The sequence below is a fragment of the Lycorma delicatula genome, chromosome 2 (genome assembly GCF_047948215.1).
Source record: "Lycorma delicatula isolate Av1 chromosome 2, ASM4794821v1, whole genome shotgun sequence".
Classification (NCBI taxonomy): Eukaryota; Metazoa; Arthropoda; class Insecta; order Hemiptera; family Fulgoridae; genus Lycorma; species Lycorma delicatula.
In genome coordinates, this window is record NC_134456.1 from 83,167,306 (window position 1) to 83,189,029 (window position 21,724).

The 21,724-nt window shown below is 28.7% G+C and overlaps 1 protein-coding gene across 6 annotated transcripts in view; it reads left to right on the forward strand.

Annotated features, from left to right (window-relative positions):
* AlaRS (alanine--tRNA ligase, cytoplasmic) overlaps window positions 1-21,724 on the forward strand; it is a 75,963-nt gene that overhangs the window by 2,033 nt on the left and 52,206 nt on the right. For all 6 annotated transcript variants that reach the window (XM_075355642.1, XM_075355644.1, XM_075355638.1 and 3 more), the window contains exons 2-6: window positions 8,359-8,528; window positions 15,401-15,589; window positions 19,146-19,291; window positions 20,063-20,254; window positions 21,419-21,563. In XM_075355642.1, coding sequence (XP_075211757.1) covers window positions 8,385-8,528; window positions 15,401-15,589; window positions 19,146-19,291; window positions 20,063-20,254; window positions 21,419-21,563 — 816 coding nt within the window. In that variant the 5' untranslated portion in view covers window positions 8,359-8,384. The remainder of the gene's footprint in view (window positions 1-8,358; window positions 8,529-15,400; window positions 15,590-19,145; window positions 19,292-20,062; window positions 20,255-21,418; window positions 21,564-21,724) is intronic.

Below are 21,724 nucleotides of genomic sequence, written 5' to 3' on the forward strand. Positions count from 1 at the left end.
TTAAAAGAAAGAGCTTTGTTATGATTCCATTGTCATTTTTAATAAAATACTGAACCATTTAAAAGATCTTGCTACCAATTTATTTAAAATACTATTCAAAGATTTTCTTTTATGAAAGTGTTACTGTGTTGACGAATACAAAAAAATCCTGAATTTTCTAGATCCCGTTCAACGTGTATATATAATCTTTCATTAATGACTTCTGAATTGGGTTGTGTTTTTATAATTATTATTCATGCACTACTTACCTTATATTACATGGGTTTATTTAATTAGTTTGTACTTTAATCACATCTACTTTTTATCTTTAAAATATAGTGTATTTTCAATTAATTGTTTATTCTGTGATGCTGGTTTGTTAAAGGTTTTACCATTGTTTCCTTTGATCTATCTCTGCAAATGCTGGGGCAGTTAATTTTTTTTATTTATGTAGAGTAACATATCTACTCGTTCCTCGCAAAATCTGTATAGTATATTATGTACCAGTTAGTAAGTTGTCAAGAGGTGTTAAATAGTATACTTAAAAGTTATATACATTTATAAAAAGTAAATAAAATTTTTATTGAATTCTTTGTTATTTATGGTACTATGAGGTACCACCGTGGGGTAAGTGTGGTCATTCGTTTGTGGGTTATTTGTGTAGATTAGATGTAAGGATTTCTTAAAAATATTCTTTGAAATATTTGAAAAGTCAGTATCAGTTTTGATAAAATAAGAAATGGGACAGGTTGTTATGCAATTCATTATTTTCTGTGCATTGATAACACAGCCATCACTGGAGCAAAATTAGTTTTAATACTTTTTAAGTACTACATTAGTAAGCTCTTTTTTTTTCAGTTTCTAATAAGTTTTTCTAAAAAGTACTTAATTGTTTTCTGAAATTGTAGGCACTAAAATAAATGTAGAAAAGATTAACATATTTATTCAGAACTATGGTATAAGTTTCTTTTCACTTATATTGCTAATGGTTTTACTGTGAAGTGGTTTGGAAATTTCTTTCTTATGTATTAAAACAGTACAGTTATGGTATGAAAGTTGTACCAACTTGATTTTAGAAAGATTGTGCTTTTTTTTGTGTGCGATATATCTGTGGCTAAGTGTGCACCCAGTTCACTAGTACCATATTTAGTACAATTTGTACACTGCTGGATTGCTGTTGGTTGTGTGCCATGTAGTGTGTTATATGATTTTGTCTACTTTATTTATGATTTTTAACATAACTTAGTTTTTCTTTCTTAAAAATGTCGGCATTTTTCTTTGTTGCTAAGTTTGACAAAATCTTATCCCCCTAATGCTGTGGGAAGTGTTTCAACATTTACTACAATGGGTGCTGTATGTTTGCTTTGATGTATGTTATTTGGCATTACTTTATGGTTGTCCATACCTAACTTAGACACAAATCATTCACAAAAGTGGTGTATCTCATTCCTAAGAACATCAAGAATCTCATGTCAAGCTAACTGACATGGTGGGGAAATTGACATGTGGGAGTTGTTTCCTGCTGCAGTCTTCATTGAGCTGAATAAACTATTGCACAGCAACATGCCATGCCTTCTAAATGCTAGTGTTATCAGCCCAACATGTGAGTTTTTCATGTTGTTGAACAAGCAGAATGTATAATGAGTATCACTATACTCTAAGAAGGTTATTCTGACTAGTACTACTTGTAGTTTAGATACTTAACTTGAATCACAGCCATAAGAAAGGCTAAAAAAGATGGTGATAAGTAACAAATTAATGTAACCTTTTCATTGGAAAATAATAATTAAATATTAATCTTTAATCAATGAGAGAAGTAATAAGTCTTTGAATAAGGTTGGAATCATTTCCATTAAAGTACTATTAGAGCTATTTAGCTTTTTTCTGTTCTAGATGTATTGATACTACGCAGTGCAATTCTTATAAAGTATTTCACACAAATTTCCAAAAAAAATTAGAACATCTTAAACTGTTGTTGAGTTCAATACACTCAAATTGGCTTAGTTTACAATTGCAAATTCAACTTTTATAAATATGATCCACCCATAAAATATATAATGCAAGAAAAATTCCATTATGGAAAGGGCATAAGAATTAAAAATTTTATTATCTTCATGAAATACTTGAAAACTGAGTTTCCTGCGTATTTAGTGTCATGTATATACTTAGAAAGTGTGTTTTTCCAACATATGAGAAGGAATGCAATTTTAGAGCAATATGATTTCTTAAAAGTTAAGTTATATACAATTTTCTATAAAGTCAGCCTAATAACAGCTTATTTAGATTAAAATAGTTGAAAGTTTATAAATTTAAAGAACTGCCTGTTTTTAGGAATGAAATATTAAAAGCATCCCAGATAAACATGGCTGCTACTTTTTTATTGATATTTCGATGAAAAATTACTGTAGCAGATATACTGTAATTACATTTTCAGTAAGTTAATAGCATGAGTTTATGAGTTGAAGTTTACAGATTCATTATGTTATAAACTACACTGCATCATATACTGTTGAAGGTAGAACCTCTTTAATATGTCGATAACTATACTATAATATAGATGTAAATGTGATGCTTAATTAGAATCAGGTTATGAGAGGGAAATGAAATTGCAAAGAATTATTTAAAATCATATCGATCAAAAATTTGCTTAGATTGCAATCGCAAAAAAACATTGTTTAAATCAACTTTGGAATATCTTAATTGTTTGGAAATTCATTTTTTACAAGATTCTCTTAGAACATTATAGAAGGGACAAAGACTAAAAAAATACAAACTTTGACGTATTTCATTTTGTTTCAGAAAACTTTAGGTGAATCGGTCATGTGAAATGCTTTCATGTATGCAGTTATCTGAGATTTCAGTTGTTAAAGCCTGCATTGTTCAATACTCATTACTTTGCTGATTCCCATAAAAAGTAATCCTATAAGACGGGTAATGATTAAGGGAACCCTTTGAACTGACCTGCTTTCCAAGCACATACTTATCTGTGATTAATGGTGACGATACTCTTCAAGCAATACAGACCTCACAATATGATGTATGATGTCTGGAAAGTCTGAACTGAAATGAACTGTTAAATTGAGTGTGGTCTTTCACACCAACTGGGTGGGAGTAATTTCAAGAGATTATATCAATAAACTTAATGAATTCAGACAAATGAACCCAACATAATCTATAAACTGAAGTGATATCAAGCATATCTTTGAATAAAATTATTTTTGAGAAGATTGTTAACCGTTTGTATTTAAACTCACTACATGGTGACTTTCTGATTTCACTCAAAATCTCTAAAAATATGGAAGTGACAGTGTGATAAAGAATTTTTGCTAAGTGGTGAAGTGCTAATGCATGCTGATCTAAAAAAGTTGAACTTTTTTTGTAGTTGCTTGCTGGGGAGTGATGCTTGGCCTATCACATGCATAGTATGCACCTCAGATTCTCCTTTACCAAGTAAATCATTGTCATATCTCATGATAAATATTTTGTTAATCACTAGAAGTTAATGACAAAAATATTTATTTGTTTTATTACTACTGATTTAAGTTGTATTATTTTATAAAATTTCTTATGAAATTCAATAGGATTTGTCTTTTCTTTGTTTAATGTAAGTTCATTTTTACTTAAAAATACAAATGTATGTAAGTCAGTCTGATTTTTTAGTGAGAATGTGTTAAATTTTTATTTCAAGTAATTTGTGAATTATGTATATTGTGACAATATATTTTGGTATATTATGACAGTATTCTGTATTAAAATGACTAACTGGTTTGTTAATGTAATTGATAAATTCATTGTACAGGATGTGTCAAGGAACCTTATTTTGCTTTTGTTATTACGGAAGGAGAGTTAAAAGAGTTTTCAAACAGAGTTATTGTAAGTCATAATTCACATTTGAATTCCTTAAATAGCATTGAGATTGCATTATGTTGTATCTGCAACAAGATTTCTCAAACAGCAACAGATGTAGTGTAAATAAATTTATTTATGGTTCCACCCGAAGATAAAAGATGTGAAGCTGCTACAATCTTGTACCAAACTCTTTATAATGCTGTCAATGCTGTTATCTTAGACATTTAGATGAAACGGGTAAGAAAGCTTATACATAAAAAAAGCTTCTTACCCTGATGAAGGGTAAGAAAGCCTGCAAAATTTCTAGCTGGGAAAGAATAGACAGAGCAGCACGCACAATGGAGGAGGATTTGACTTTAAAAATTTTCTAATAACATATGTTATGGCAGAAGAAAAACTTTTCAACATCTTAGCTACACATAAACTATATCATGCATCCTTTAGTTGTACACTTGCTAATGAGGTAGATCACTTGTACATCCTGGTATACAAAATAGAGCTCTCAGGTCAAGGAAAGTTAAGGTGATAACAGTATTAACAAAATGTATTGGTCAGCATGCTCTTTAGATTATAATGTAATAGAAAATTTCTACGACTGATAGTGGACTATGAGAACATGAAAGTTTATACGCTTCATAAAATTTTAATTGTTTTTGAAATATCATGATGAGCATGGGGGATGGGAACTCTGAAGAAACAATCGATAAAACTGTAGTAGCTTGTCAGAGATGCTAAGTAGCTACTTGAAAAGGAGATAGACCCATATCTTTTTGAAAAATGACGTAGTGATAGGAATCTCTTTTAAAGTAATTCCTGTGTACTGCAAATATCCGTCCCGTGCATAATCATTGTTGTGTAATACAAACATTTTTTTGTCATAATAAATATTATTCATAATTGATGTCTTTTCTTAAATGATGATTATTCTGTTTTAAAGTACCACTGAGTTTTTCCAAATTTTTTGTTAACAGTTACTTTTATTGCTTGGTTTACTTCTTTAGCAGTAATATATATCCAGAACATATACATATATATTTATTTAGATTTATACTTGTGTAATTGCTTATAAGTGTTGTTACATCATAAAGATGTTTATCTTTATAATTTATCTAAATAATCTATTATTTAATTTGCATCTGATGTAACAATAGATAGACTAAAGATATCAGTGAATGTTAATTACTATGTTATAAACTACAGAGTAGCCATGCCTAATCTTTCTTATTTTTCTAAGGTAAAACTTAAGAATTTTTGTTGATTTATTTTATATTCTTATGAAATTGTGTGAATTTTTTTATCTTGATAAATATCGATACTCTATTGTGAAATTTTGGTCGGAATAATTACCAGTATTCAGTGAAACTATTTGCCAAATTTGTTTCAGAAAATATCTGTTTAAGTTAGTAATGTAAATGTTGACAAAATCTATAAAAATCAAAATATTTTACATTTAAAAGCTGTTTTTTTATTATTTTTTTAAAAAGTTACTTTTATTATTTTCTTATCTACAATAATAATAATTAAAAATTTACTCTTAGTAACCAAGAATAATAGGAAAAACTCAAGCGCTTTCGATTATTCATGCCATTATCAGGAATATAAAAAAATGTAACTTAAAAAAATGTATATTCTGTTTAATATAAAATTTTTATTGTTTAGAGTTGCTTATTAGATTAAAATTGTTTTTCTGATTTTTATAATTTGATCTTTGTTCATAACTTGTTTACAATATTCTGAAAAAAAAATTGGCACAAATATTTACAGACTTACATTTTTATAAATTTTTAAATGTATTAAAAGCTGTAAAACGTTTTTTTCTTTTTAATCATTTAGTAAGAGGGGGTTTTTAATTATTAATTTTTTTATAATAATCATATTGTTAATTATGGCTATCTTAGATAAAATTATTTTCTTTTCATCTTATTCCAGAAAAATAATTAATATTCTTATACAAGATGGTCATATTCATGTATAAATTGCAACATCTATTTTGAAAATAAAGTATTAAATTTTACGTTAAGAAATTTTTTATTTTCTGTGTTTTTTTTGTAGTTTTTTGAAGTGTACAGTAATGAATGTATTTAAATGTAAGAGCTAAGTATATTCTATTTTGTTATGAAATAAATAAATATTATATTTACACTATTTCAATGCATTGTTTCTTGCTTATGCCATATGTTAAAAAAAAAAATTGAAAAATAATTATAACTATTAAAGACCGATATAATGTATTATGAAAAAAAAGTAAAACAAAAAAATAATTAATTAGTGATTATGAGGATTTATGTTTTTCAAATTACAAATGCTAAATTCCAAAGTTTATATAATGATGTGTATTAGTTATCAAACTGAGCACTATTTCAATATGTCATCAACTATTTTCTATTTTATTCTTTATTGATATTTTGGTTGATTGTATGACACTTTTACACTTGTCTTATTGAGAGTTATCCAGTTAGTTGAAAGACGTTTCACAGTCTCTTAAGTGTAATATTCTTATTTATCTCTTATTAGTTTATCTGAGTTAAAGTTTTATGATTCCGCAGATCTGCAAAAAATGCTTAATCTTATGGTTTTTATTTGTTTTGTGCTAGTTGTACTTTGGCAAAACCAGTGTTGTATCTTTATAAAAATTCTCTGATGAAAGAAATTTAGCAGAGTGAAAACCAATACCTTTTTAATCATAAAAGGTATCTTAAATGGTATTTTTTATCCAACTTTGGAAGCCAACGATGGTCAATTTCATTCATTTATTTAGTATGGATGTGTAAAAATTTATGCCTATCTATTTTGTGTGTGTGTGTATGAGCACGCGCGCGCTCAAGATTTTCATGAAATAGGTTTTAAAACGACTCATTCAAATGTAAATTGCAAGAATACATTAATGTATGGAAATTTGAGAAAACAACCAACGGACAGATGGTAGAGACATTTTCTTTCTTAATTGTTTCTTATCACAGTGTGTTGATAATTTTGTGCCTGTTATCACTTCTTTTACTTATTGAATTAAAAATAATTTACAGTAATTTTTATTGTTGTAATTATTATTAACAATTCAAAGAAAAGAAAAAATAATTTTGGTCTGATTTTTGCGATTAACTTTGACAATTCAGCCATATCCCAACTAATTTGAACAAATGAAATGTAATTTTGTTCACAATAAAAAGTTTAACATTTTATTTGATAAAACATAATTTGATAAAGCTAATATTTATGGAGGTATTAATATTAAAAAATTATAAATGCTGCCATTTTTGAATTTTCAAATTTTTTATTTTGTAGATTTTTTGGGTACATTTACCCAAAAATATTGTAATTTCATTACAATATCTAGATGTTCTTAAGATATTTAAGATTTTATTTAAAAACCAAAATGGTGATATCAGGGTATTTCTGCATGACCATTTTTGTTTATTTTGTTATCGTGAATTATTCCCTTAAAAAAAAGAATGTCCAACATCTCTTGGGATACTTGTATATAAGGGCATGGTGTATGGTTTTAATGTAGATATAATAATTATAAAATTGGAAAGACATGTTTGTCTTTTAATAAGAAAAGTAACGAAAATGTAAACAAAATTAATTAAATTAGAAGAATCTGTTTTTAAATTAAGGTAGATTTAAATTAAATTACAGGAAACTAAAAGAAAAAAAACTTGAAGAAGAATGTGAACAAGCATGTAAATATGTGAATTTTACTTCCAAGTTTTTCAACTAATTTTTTTTTTAATTTTCTGTAAAAATTCTTTGAATATTAGAGTAACATCAGGCCATTTTTTAATTTGCCATAATAATCCAACGTTGAGCAATATTAATTGCAAAATAATGTATAATATCTTTAGATTGTACATTTATAGAATTTTTTTTAAAGAATTCCTCTTGAGTGGGAAAAACTAGAGGTGGAATCACTATAACTTCTTTAAAAAAAAAAATTATGTTGGTTTACACATACCCCAAATTGTTGGTCTAAGAGTACTTTGTGCTATATCCAAATAACCAATAACCGGAAAAATGTAAGATTTATTGTTTAAAATGTTTAGAGAAAAAGTTAAAAATTGATTGCAATAAATTGTAATATTTTATTGAAAAAATGTCAAAAACTGTTACTTATTTGGAGAGGGGTGGCATACTTATTTGTATTTTTGAAATATTATTTGTACTAAGTTTAGATTTGGGTCAAGACCAGATCAGTCTATGAGTTTCATTAAAATCTGTAAGCTACTGAACAAATTTTCAATAAGTACATGTATAATATATATATATTTTGTCTGTTTCCATCAAAAAAATTAATATCTGTAATAAAACTATTTGTCTACCTGTATATATTTATATAGTTAGACAAATAATTATACAGTTATTATTTTTTTTTGATGGGAACAGACATTTGAAATTAAAAGATTTTGAATTTATACTTTAGACAACCAATTTGACTGTGTCAAGATTAATATGCATATTTTAAAAAAAATATTGTTATTCATTTATATAATTTAGTGATGCAAAATGTTTTTTATAAATATATTTTGTTTGCAGTCCTACTTGTATTAAACAATTTCAAAATGGATAACATGCTAACAGCAAAAGATGTTCGACGTACGTTCATAGAATTTTTTAAGAAAAGAAATCATGAATATGTACATTCGTCTTCTGTTATTCCTTTAGATGATCCAACACTTCTGTTTACAAATGCTGGAATGAACCAGGTAGGTTATACATTTTTTTATTTGATTTAAAGTGTAGTTCTTAATATGTTGTGTTTATTTTTTAAACTGTAAATTCTGTAGACTTAAGGAAGAATGAAAAAAAATTTGTTTGCAGTTTTTGGTATTTTACCTTGCCCTTAAGTTCAGTAAAAATTTATATATTGGTGATTAAATAGTCTTTCATTGTAAGTATGTGCTAATATAAAATTTGCTACCAATGTAATTGTGGTTGAAACATTATAGTATTGCTTAGAAGTATATGAGCAGTTGTCTTTCATGCTGGCTCAGCACATATTTATCACTGATCATTATGTGTAATTGTAATTTTGTATGAAATGTTAAAAGTTTTTGATTTTTTTTTCTTTTTTGTGGATTTTAATTCAACAAAAAAGTCTACTGCCAGCCATTCATGCATCGTTAAATAAGAGTATTCTTTGGTGCATTTTTTATATTATATATATATTTTTTTGTATGAATATGTTAATATCCAACTGCTTAAGAATTTATGTTCAAAGTTTTATGGTAGTACAAAATTTAGAAATTTATGTTACTGATTTTTTTAAAGATGTTAAGTAAGTGCTTAAGTGCTGACCCAATCTGACTCATGAGAAGGTCTAATAAATGCAGTTGGACCGGCTGCTTTAAAAATCTCTATCATCTTTGTCTCAGTCTAGAAGTGTTTTGGTACTACCTATGGAAAGAAAATATATATTTTGTGATTAGTTTGGAGATTGCCCTAATTAGTACAGTTATTTTATTTTATACAAAGTCCTTGCTTTCAGTAATGAAAGTTAATTCAGCAAATTCGATTAAACCAATATTTTGTTTTATTTTTCAGAATGTATGTACAAGTTTTGTTTAATTATGAATATAAATATGTGTAAAAATAAAAAATCTGTAAAATACACAAATACGTAAATTAAAAAAAATCATGAAATTTAAGTATATCAAGAAATTACTATTATCTAAACTTTTGAAGTTATATTTTATTCTACGTAACTTCTTGAAACAGTCCTTGTATGGCCAAGATTTAGAAAATTCAATGCAGAAGGATGATATTGTTATTGAGTTTTTTTTTATACACTGTCCTGTTTGTCTTTCTGTAGAAAGTTTTGGATAATTTTCTTATGGGCCTGTATTTATTCTTTCACTCTTAAATTCTTCTGTCTCTTTCAGAGTATGTTGTGAGTTCTTGTTTGCTACTGATGCTTTATTATCTTCTATTCAAATTTCATAAGAAAGCTCTCTTTTTAAATGTTTTCTTATACACATAAGGGACATTTGGAAAATTCTCAACCTGACAAAGAAAACAAGCTTTTTCAGATTGGCTTACAATTTGATTCACTTGGACTTTCCAATTTTTAATAGTCTTAGGTATATTGCAGTTTGTCCAGATCTGCAAAATTAGTGGTTTTCTCAGCTTTGACTTAAAACATCATCCAGCGAGCCATTTGTTCAGGTTTGGGAAGAGGAAGTAATTGCTGGAAGCCAAATCCAGTTTGTGTAGAAATGTAGAAGCAGTTAGGTCATAGAGTTTTGCAATAATAGCGCAAGATGTATGCAGGTGTATTGTTGTTGTGAAAGAACACTTTCCTTTTGCCAGATATGGATGTTTAGCCTGAATAACAATCTTCAGTTAGTCCGGTAGTTAAGTGTAATACTCCCTGTTGACGATCCTATCGTTTTCCAGGTAGTCTTCTAGCGTGAAGGAAAAAACATAGCCATGACTTTTCTTGCAGATGGAACCATTTTCACTTTCTTGGTGCACTTTCATCTGCTTCCATCCATTGTTTGGACTGGTGGTTAGTTGGTCTTTGGTATGAAATGATTAATAGATTTACATCTACTGTAATAAAGCATCAAAGAAACACAGCAGAATTGGGTTAAAATAAGTCTAAACATCCTTGAGAAGTGTAGCGTCAAGTTCGTTTTTTGTCGACTGGTAACACAGAGCATCGTCTAGAAAAAAGCTTTTTCGTACCCAAAACATTGTGGAAAATGTAGTGAACACAGTCAGTTTGGATGTTTGAGTCAATTGAGCGATGTCAACAAGCTCTTGCATCTTCAGTTGGTGATCATTTAATATGGCATTGTAAATTTTTCTAATGATTTGGTCATGTATTAGTGGTTTTTGGGTATCCCTATTGTTTTTCATCTTGAATGGGTATATGACCACTTTTAAATTCAGCAGCCCACGTTTCTACTATTGAAACTGAAGGGGAAACAATTTAATGTTTAACTAACCTTTTTTATGCCCATCAGGGTTAAACCTTTTAAAGTAAGACCTTTATAAATGCTTAAACTTCAGTTTTACCCAGTTTTAAAAAAAAATATTTTACTCACGTGTCATAAATAAGCCACTGGATGCACACATCAGAAATTTTGCAGCAAGTCAGCAAGGATCATACTTGACAAATATATAACATTTATATATACATTTGGTCATATTTACATCATATCCGAGTCAGGCTGAGAACTTTCTGAATGCCTCTCATACATTCCTTAGCTGGGTGTTTCTGCTTGTTTGCATTTACGATTGTAAAATCTGAACGTCAGATCTTTGACTAACTTATGGTACCACTGACTTTTTTTTTTGTACAGCTGGGTTGTGCTCCATTTCATATCATTCAAAAGTAATTGCTGATAAAATTTATTTTTTACTTTATATCACTGTCTTACCACATTTAGAGAATTAAAACAGAGGTTATTATTTTATTCTTATGTTTTTACTTTTTTTTTTGAGCAGCCATTTTGTTTAAGCACATCAGCCAATTTTTGGCTGTAAATATTCTTATTGTCCATATCATATTTCATTATGTATAATTGTATTAATAAAAATACTGAATAGTAGTTAATGTTTACAATAATGAAAATCATTGTCTTAGTCTGACAAAATATTTGAATCATACTAAAATTACATTCACAGGATAAATTTAATTTTTTTTTTTTTGTCTTCAGTCATTTGACTGGTTTGATGCAGCTCTCCAAGATTCCCTATCTAGTGCTAGTCGTTACATTTCAGTATACCCTCTACATCCTACATCCATAACAATTTGTTTTACATATTCCAAATGTGGCCTGCCTACACAATTTTTCCCTTCTACCTGTCCTTCCAATATTAAAATGACTATTCCAGGATGCCTTAGTATGTGGCCTATAAGTCTGTCTCTTCTTTTAACTATATTTTTTCAAATGCTTCTTTCTTCATCTATTTGCCGCAATACCTCTTCATTTGTCACTTTATCCACCCATCTGATTTTTAACATTCTCCTATAGCACCCCATTTCAAAAGCTTCTAATCTTTTCTTCTCAGATACTCCGATTGTCCAAGTTTCACTTCCATATAAAGCGACACTCCAAACATACACTTTCAAAATTCTTTTCCTGACATTTAAATTGATTTTTGATATAAACAAATTATATTTCTTACCGAAGGCTCGTTTAGCTTGTGCTATTCGGCATTTTATATCGCTCCTGCTTCATCCATCTTTAGTAATTCTACTTCCCAAATAACAAAATTCTTCTACCTCCATAATCTTTTCTCCTCCTATTTTCACATTCAGTGGTCCATCTTTGTTATTTCTACTACATTTCATTACTTTTGTTTTGTTCTTGTTTATTTTCACGCGATAGTTCTTGTGTAGGACTTCATCTATGCCGTTCATTGTTTCTTCTAAGTCCTTTTTACTCTCGGCTAGAATTACTATATCATCAACAAATCGTAGCATCTTTATCTTTTCACCTTGTACTGTTACTCCGAATCTAAATTGTTCTTTAACATCATTAACTGCTAGTTCCATGTAAAGATTAAAAAGTAACGGAGATATGGAACATCCTTGTCGGACTCCGTTTCTTATTAAGGCTTCTTTCTTATGTTCTTCAATTGTTACTGTTGCTGTTTGGTTCCTGTACATGTTAGCAATTGTTCTTCTATCTCTGTATTTGAACCCTAACTTTTTTAAAATGCTGAACATTTTATTCCAGTCTACGTTATCGAATGCCTTTTCTAGGTCTATAAACGCCAAGTATGTTGGTTTGTTTTTCTTTAATCTTCCTCCTACTATTAATCTGAGGCCTAAAATTGCTTCCCTTGTCCCTATACTTTTCCTGAAACCAAATTGGTCTTCTCCTAACACTTCCTACACTCTCCTCTCAATTCTTCTGTATAGAATTCTAGTTAAGATTTTTGATGCATGACTAGTTAAACTAATTGTTCTGTATTCTTCACATTTATCTGCCCCTGCTTTCTTTGGTATCATTACTATAACACTTTTTTTGAAGTCTCACGGAAATTCCCCTTTTTCATAAATATTACACACCAGTTTGTATAATCTATCAGTCGCTTCCTCACCTGCACTGCACAGTAATTCTACAGGTATTCCGTCTATTCCAGGAGCCTTTCTGCCATTTAAATCTTGTAATGCTCTCTTAAATTCAGATCTCAGTATTGTTTCTCCCATTTCATCCTCCTCATCTTCCTCTTCTTCTTCTATAACACCATTTTCTAATTCATTTCCTCCGTATAACTCTTCAATATATTCCACCCATCTATCGACTTTACCTTTCGTATTATATATTGGTGTACCATCTTTGTTTAACACATTATTAGATTTTAATTTATGTACCCCAAAATTTTCCTTAACTTTCCTGTATGCTCCGTCTATTTTACCAATGTTAATTTCTCTTTCCACTTCTGAACACTTTTCTTTAATCCTCTCTTCTTTCGCCAGTTTGCACTTCCTGTTTATAGCATTTCTTAATTGCCGATAGTTCCTTTTACTTTCTTCATCACTAGCATTCTTATATTTTCTACGTTCATCCATCAGCTGCAATATATCGTCTGAAACCCAAGGTTTTCTACCAGTTCTCTTTATTCCGCCTAAGTTTGCTTCTGCTGATTTAAGAATTTCCTTTTTAACATTCTCCCATTCTTCTTCTACATTTTCTACCTTATCTTTTTTACTCAGACCTCTTGCGATGTCCTCCTCAAAAATCTTCTTTACCTCCTCTTCCTCAAGCTTCTCTAAATTCCACCGATTCATCTGACACCTTTTCTTCAGGTTTTTAAACCCCAATCTACATTTCATTATCATCAAATTATGGTCTCTATCAATGTCTGCTCCAGGGTAAGTTTTGCAGTCAATGAGTTGATTTCTAAATCTTTGCTTAACCATGATATAGTTTATCTGATACCTTGCAGTATCGCCTGGCTTTTTCCAAGTGTATATTCTTCTATTATGATTTTTAAATTGGGTGTGGGCAATTACTAAATTATACTTCGTGCAAAACTCTATAAGTCGGTCCCCTCTTTCATTCCTTTTGCCCAGCCCGTATTCACCCACTATATTTCCTTCCTTGCCTTTTCCAATGCTTGCATTCCAATCTCCAACTATTATTAAATTTTCATCTCCTTTTACGTGTCTAATTGCTTCATCAATCTCTTCGTATACACACTCTACCTCATCATCATCATGGGCGCTTGTAGGCATATAGACGTTTACAATCATTGTCGGTTTAGGTTTTGATTTTATCCTTATTACAATGATTCTATCGCTATGCATCTTGAAATACTCCACTCTCCTCCCTATCTTCTTGTTCATCATGAAACCTACTCCTGCCTGCCCATTATTTGACGCTGAGTTAATTACTTTAAAATCACCTGACCAAAAGTCACCTTCCTCTTCCCACCGAACCTCACTAATTCCTACTATATTCACAAATCCATAAATTTAATAATGGTGCCATATATAAAATTAATTGTAGTGGATATAAAGAAGTATATAAAAATTAACTCAAACTTTGTGAGAGATTTTTAAATATTTAAGAGCATATAAAAATTAAAGAAGTAATTTCAGATATTAACTTCATTATTCAAATATTACCTCAATAAATATAGAAATAAAATAAAATTTTTTTTTAGATAATTTAGAAATAAATATAATAAGCTTAAGTATATAGAGAAATATTATATTTAAAAATAAACTTTCACACTTATAAATGAGCAGATTAATTTTGAAAATTATGAATTATTTCAACTGGTACACCTGTCTTGATAGCTGGTTTAGTTGTAGTCAATTCTAATACGGTTGATAAATATTAATTTTTCTTTGTCATTAAATATCTTCTAACAAATGTTTTAATTTTATTAATTACAAGATATAATTACCCATACAACAGGGAAACATTAGTTATATTAAGTGAAGAAATATCATTTTTATTAAGTTAGTATGTACAATGAATTATGAGATTTTTTAAAATTAGCATCATTCTTTTCTTTTGCCAGTTAGAGGTAAAATGCAGCCTGAAACATTACTGAAGTAATCATGCTCATGAATTTGAATTTGTCATATTATTAATTACTATTTTTGCACATTTTCAGTAACAAAGAATGACAGTTATGTTATTCATTAATTTATGTATTTAAATGTAGTCACAAACTTTCAATTATCCACTAGTTCATGTTTCTACTGTAGTGAAATGCTTTGATGTTAAGTGGATAATTTGAATATATTTATGTTAATTGCAATAGAACAGGTAAGAAAATATTAGCAGGTATTAAAATATTATTTGGCATTCAAAATCTTGCAGGTATTTTGTCGTAATTGAATTTTTATGTAAAAATTATCATTGTTATTTTTTACTCTTATTATTTTATTAACAATTATTCCTGTTCCTATTAACTCAGGTTGAGCTCAGAGAAGCTTGAAGTCGTAGAACAGAAAAAACTGAATTGGCAGTTATTAGTTGAAAATAAATATTGTTATGAAATAACTGTGGGCATTTATGCCGAAGGAAGATTTGTTTAATTTTATTGTTGAATACTTTCTATCAGATTTTGTCTTAATTAGAGATCTATTTTTTATTTTTTTTAGTTTAAGCCCATCTTTTTGGGTACAGTTGATCCAACTAGTGACATGGCTAAATATGTTAGAGCTGTTAACACACAAAAATGCATTAGAGCTGGTGGTAAACATAATGATTTGGATGATGTAGGTAAAGATGTGTACCATCATACATTTTTTGAAATGCTTGGTAACTGGTCTTTTGGAGATTATTTCAAGGTATTTATTAATAAATTATTTAACTTTTTGATAAATAAGAGGTTTGTCCAGAAAATTCCTGAACAGTTAGTACTACTAACAAAATGTAATATGTTGTGACCTAGTGACAACATTGGGTAACAACCCAGTGAAAACTGCTTTGTAATATTTTGTTTAGTCATTTTACTATATCTGTTTGTGCCAATATGTATTACATGCATCATGCGATTTATATTGCATTTAAAATGTATGATTTTTATGAGCAAAGATTAATATAAAATTTCATGTGAATCTAGGAAAACACTTTATAGGATCATTTTAAATATTACAAACAACAGATGTACCAGTGATAGAAATGTTTTAAAGGTGGATGAATTTCAACTGATGATAATCCTTGTTCAGGCTAACCATTAATTGATGAAATTGTTGCAAAAGTTAAGGAATTCATTCGTTCTGATCATCATTTAACTATTCATGAAATAGCTGAATAAGTAAACATTTCATAAACTGCGTACCATGAAATTATTGTGCAAAACTTTGGCATGAGTTGAAGCTAAATTAGTGCCTTGACTGATGAGAAAAAACAGAATCTAGTTGATGTGAATCAAAAGCTTATCGATTAATTTAATGAGAATAGATTAAAAAAAACATTATTACGGCAGATGAATCATGGCTATGCAATGACCAATATGCATGTGGATGCAGTGATCAAATTGGGTGTCAAAAAGATCCCTACATCTGAAAAAAGCAAGACAAGTGCAGTCAGATCTTAAAATAATGCTGATGTTGTATTTGATTGTGAGGGTGTTATTTACCATGATTTTCTTCTAGAAGCCAAGGCAGTGAATAAAGAGAATTATCTTGAAGTAATGAAATATCTTTGTATCAACAAAAAAAAATGCCAGAAGTGTGAAATTCAAATTTGATGTTCTGCAGTGGCAATATGCCCGTGCACAGGCTAATTATTCATTTTTTTTTTATAAAACATGAGACTCAACCATTTCTTATCCTTTTTATTCACCTGATCTAGCACTAGTGACATTTCTCATTACTCAAAGTAAAAATGAAGTTGAAAGGTTATTATATTTATGTTATTAATTTGATGAAGGGAATTTTCTATTGAAGGATGGAAGGTATGTTGGGAGAGGTATTTTCAAAGTAGGTAGGACCATTTTAAAGGTGACAGGGCTGAATAGCTTATATGGTAAACTGAATATTTTTTATTTATTGAAGTTCAGGAATTTTATAAAAGTCTTACGCGTGTTTGTGTGTATGTATTTGAATATAATTTTTAACAAGCAAATTAAATTTTTCTAATTATTATTAAGTATAATTATCATCAAGAAATTACAAGCAAATTAAATTTTTCTAATTATTATTAAGTATAATTATCATCAAGAAATTACAAAAAATGGTCATTAAACTTCCTCAATTGTAGCACAGATCTTTTTGAATTGATCACATTTTTAATTAACTTATCCAGTTTGGGAACTGTGAAGGGGAATTGTACTAAAAAGGAGGATAACCCCAGATTAGAGTAATGGTTGGGAAAAAGAACAGCTAGAGAGGGTTGTTGTGTTAGTTATCTTGGAACTCTCATAAGAGGAGGTTGAAAGAAGAAGGAAAAAACATTACCGAGAGAGCTAATGAATAAACACAATTATTTTTTTTAAATTTGGGGAGAGTGATTGTAGCCAGGATGAATTCCCCAGAAAAGTAAGACAGTGCTGTACAGGTATACTATGCCATAATACTTACATTTGTGGTAACGTTGTGTATTAAGAAAAGAAGGAACATCACCAAAATACAGGCACGTGAAATGAAGTTTCTAAGGATTAGTATGGGAAATACATGAATGGACAGGATAATTGATGAAGATCTGTTTTAAGACAAAATTAGAAAGGTCAAGTATGAGGTGGTAATGACCTCTAAAGAGAGTTGGTAAAGAGAGCCGTAAAGAGGTGGATGTATAAGATAAAGTGTTAGCAAGGAGGTCGTGGAATTTTAATGTCAGGAGAGGATTATGTTGAAGCAGACGTTGCTAGAAACGTAGAGCTGGAAACTGCACATGAATCTTTATCAGATGAATGTGGGGTTTTTGCTGTGGATTTTATTATAGCGATAAAGTTTTACTATAATTGTTGATTTTTAGTGACAGACCAATCAAATTTTGTTGATATTAACATTAACTAAAGGAATTTGAAAAATGTGTTTGTTGTCAATTTGGGAAGATTTTTGTGAACAGAAATTGCAAACGTTTACAAGTTGGTCTGATAAATGAGGGACGAATAAATTTAGGGTTTTATTAAGTTGTTCATGTTTATTTTATGTGTTTTATGGTTTTGAAATATCTTTATTTGAATATGTTTTTTGCATTTATGTAAAATAAAGATGAAAACTATCTTAAGATTTTTAAAAACAAAATTGGATGACCATTTCAATTTTTTATAAACATAGTTCTCGAATTTAGGCCCGATGCTTTTGCAGTTATCTATTATTAATAAATCTCTTTCAGATAATGTGAAACTATTTTTTGTTTGGTTAGTGGTTCATATAAGATAATCTATAATACTGTAACCAATCTCCAACCCGGAATTAGTTAATTTCATTAGCATGTATTACTTAGTGCAACTAAAATTTATCATTATGGTTGAGTACGCATTGTCTACTTTTGCAATGTTGAATATGTTTCTAATTTTATTGTTATTTCTGTATGAAATGTTCTTTTAGGGATTCTAATGTCTGGATTAACCATTATTATTTTCTATTTTAAATTGATTATTATACTTTATTTGTCTGTATATTAATTATTTTATTTGAATGATTGGTATTTTTCTATGATCTGAATTACCTTATTTGTTGTAGTTAGTATTTATCTTTTAATAATGCCAATAAATACAGTATATGCAAAATACAAACATAAAACAGTAAAAATCTAGCATTATGAATACACCTTTTGTTCCCTTCATTATCCAACTTTATGACCTAAGCAAGGTGAAATATTTTTTAAATCCATAATAAGTTGCTGTATTTATAATAACCATACGAAGAGAATTTAACAAATATTTTTGTATTGCTTTTGTTTGTACTCTCTTGACATCTACTTAACTCAGTTTTCTGCAGAAAGCAAAAAAAAAAAAAAAATTGAGTGATTAGATGTGTTGATTTAGTAAGTAGAAAATGAAGAGATTTTAAGATAAATTTGGCAAGAAAGAAAGTTGTGGTATCAGACTGTAGGAATGCAATTTACAGTTTCGACGATGATCACATATCTTCTACAGATAAGATGCAACAATTTTTGTTTTGTAAATGATTGTTCAGTATGAAATATAAGTGTACATATTTTACAGAAACTTACAAAAAATTGTGAACATGATAAAATTTAATTTTGAAAATGCTTTTTATATTAATAATTTTTATTAAAATTATTTTGGTTTATAAGGGAGTAGGAACTTACGAACAATAGTTATTATCTTTATAAACAAGTTTATAAGTTTTTGTGTATTGTAGTACCTAACAGTATAGATAAGAAATTGTTGTAAAGTACTGATTTTTTTTTTCTAATTTATATTTTCAGAAAGAAATTTGTAGATGGGCATGGGAGTTGTTGACTGAAGTTTATCACCTTTCTCCTGATAGGTTATATGTTACATATTTTGAAGGAAATCAAAATGTTGGCCTGGAACCTGATGAAGAATGCAGACAGATTTGGCTTAATATCGGGTTAGTTAAGCAAAAAGAAAATTTTCCCTTCATATTTTTTAATTAATGAAGAGTTTTTATTAATACTTATACTGTATAAAAGCAATTTGCATAATGCATAGTTTCTTGACGAAGGTGTACATTAATTTATTGTTACACACTTGCTACTTGTTTTTCATTACTATGATGTCTGTAAAGCAGATGAGCAGGTACAAGAGGCAGTAATCAGTATTGCATTCTCTGACAGTAATGATATTTACTTCATAGCTGGTTTCTATGATAAACAGAGTGAATGTGTTTCTTATAAAGCTGAGTATCTTGTACTTCAGTTGGTTTGGTGTGCTGTTGGGCAACACTCAATTCAGTTTAGCGGTAACATGACTGGCAATCACTTCAAACCTCAATTTCCTTAATAAGACGGCCAGTTTTTGTTTTCTTGATAGAGTTATGCTGACTTCAGAAGTGAGTATATAAAGTCAGACAACCTACATCTTTTTTAGTTGTGGCATGTAATTTATGTACAATAAAAATATGTTAGTAGTAAAATTTGAATGCTATTTTAAGATAATTTTTTAATTGTACATTAATTAAAATGTGCGCGTGCGTGTGTGTGAAGGGATTTAAGTAAAATTATACATTAGCATATTTTGGGTGTTTGAGATCTTATTAAAAATTGTTGTTTTGGTCTTCTTATCTGTTATTTTAATTATTTTGCTTTTTACTTTTAATTGTTATTAATTTTCTTTACTTATATTACTTTTACATAATTACCTATTTTTTCTTAAAACTCAGGGTTCCAGAATCACATATAATTCCGGGTAATATGAAGGATAATTTCTGGGAAATGGGTGAAACTGGTCCATGTGGTCCTTGTTCTGAACTTCACTATGATAGAATCGGAGATAGAAATGCTGCATCACTTGTTAACCAGGATGATCCAGATGTTCTTGAAATATGGAACTTAGTTTTCATCCAGTTTAATAGGTATGTTAAAAAAATTTAAATAAAAAAAATTGTAAGCTGCTGAAATACATATTGTAATTTTCAAATGTAGTAAGTAGGACCTTTAAACAGTTTGTAATCTTCTTTTTTGTTTGATTCTGACTGAATAATCTTGTTAGAATTTTCACTGTAAAAATGATAACATTGGTTTATAAAAATTGTTACATCATTCAAAAATAAAGTTGATTTTGAGACTAATGAATTTATCTGGCAGGTTATCCATTTTGATAACAATTGTGTAAGAAATAAATTCAAATTCAAATTATCTACAATTATGAGATATTATCTGCAGTTTTGAGATACCTTTTATGGTTAAAATAATGTTAACCTTAAATTTTTATGATGTTATAATTCTCATAAAGCAATAATAAACTTATATTATATTTTTATGTTAACATAAAGAAAATATTTAAAATATTTGAAATTTTATACTATATAAAATTATATACAAAGTTGTGTATATTATTTATAGCTCTTTACTAGGGATTAATTTGATTTATTTTACAACAGTTAAGCTTGGTGAATTTGTTGCTGATAAATCATCAGAAATATTTATTTCCTTATAAATAATAAATGTTTAAAGCCCTATTAATTTCTTAATGGTCAGTGAATATAGTATGAAAAATACCCAGGCTGACCAAAAAGATAACAACGCTTATTGCATTGATGCTTATGGTAAAATAAAATTTAGAATGTGAGTGATTTATATGGTATTATTTCTTCACTGCAAAGCAGATGGAATAAGAAGTACTGTGATTTAATAACAACTGAAGAGGGAGGTACATTAACAAACTGTTGGAGCCTCTACTATTTTGTTAATTTAAATAAAAGATTTAGGATTGAATTTAGTGCTTTATGACATTGTACCCTGAACATGAGTCGCTTTGTAAGTCAAACATTAAATTAGCAAAAAATTAAAAAAAGAGCTGCTGTATACAAAAGCTCTACTTGACAAACACAGTGTGTTTTTTTTTAAATTTCTGTGTAGTATTATGATTAATTATGGAATAAGTTTGTAGATTCATTCTTTATTTTGAACTGAAATACGAAAGTAATTATTGAATATTATTTAGTATAATTTTTTAACTTATTATGTTAAATTGTTTATCTTATTAAAATGCTTTATTTTTTTGTTTCTTTTTATAGAGAAAGTGATGGAACTTTGAAAAATCTTCCTAAAAAACATATTGATTGTGGAATGGGTTTTGAGCGACTTGTTTCTGTGATTCAAGGGAAAAAATCTAATTATGATACAGACCTTTTTGTACCTATTTTTGATGCTATAGAAAAGGTAGGTTTTTTTTTTAGAGTTTTGTGTAATTATCTTGTCATGTTTCCTTGCTTACTTGTTTGTATTTTCACAGATATCTGTTTAAGAAACATGGATGTTGAAATGTTTCCTGGGCTTGGTTTTTTGATTGCTTGTCATTACCTCTGAGAGATAAGGATTTT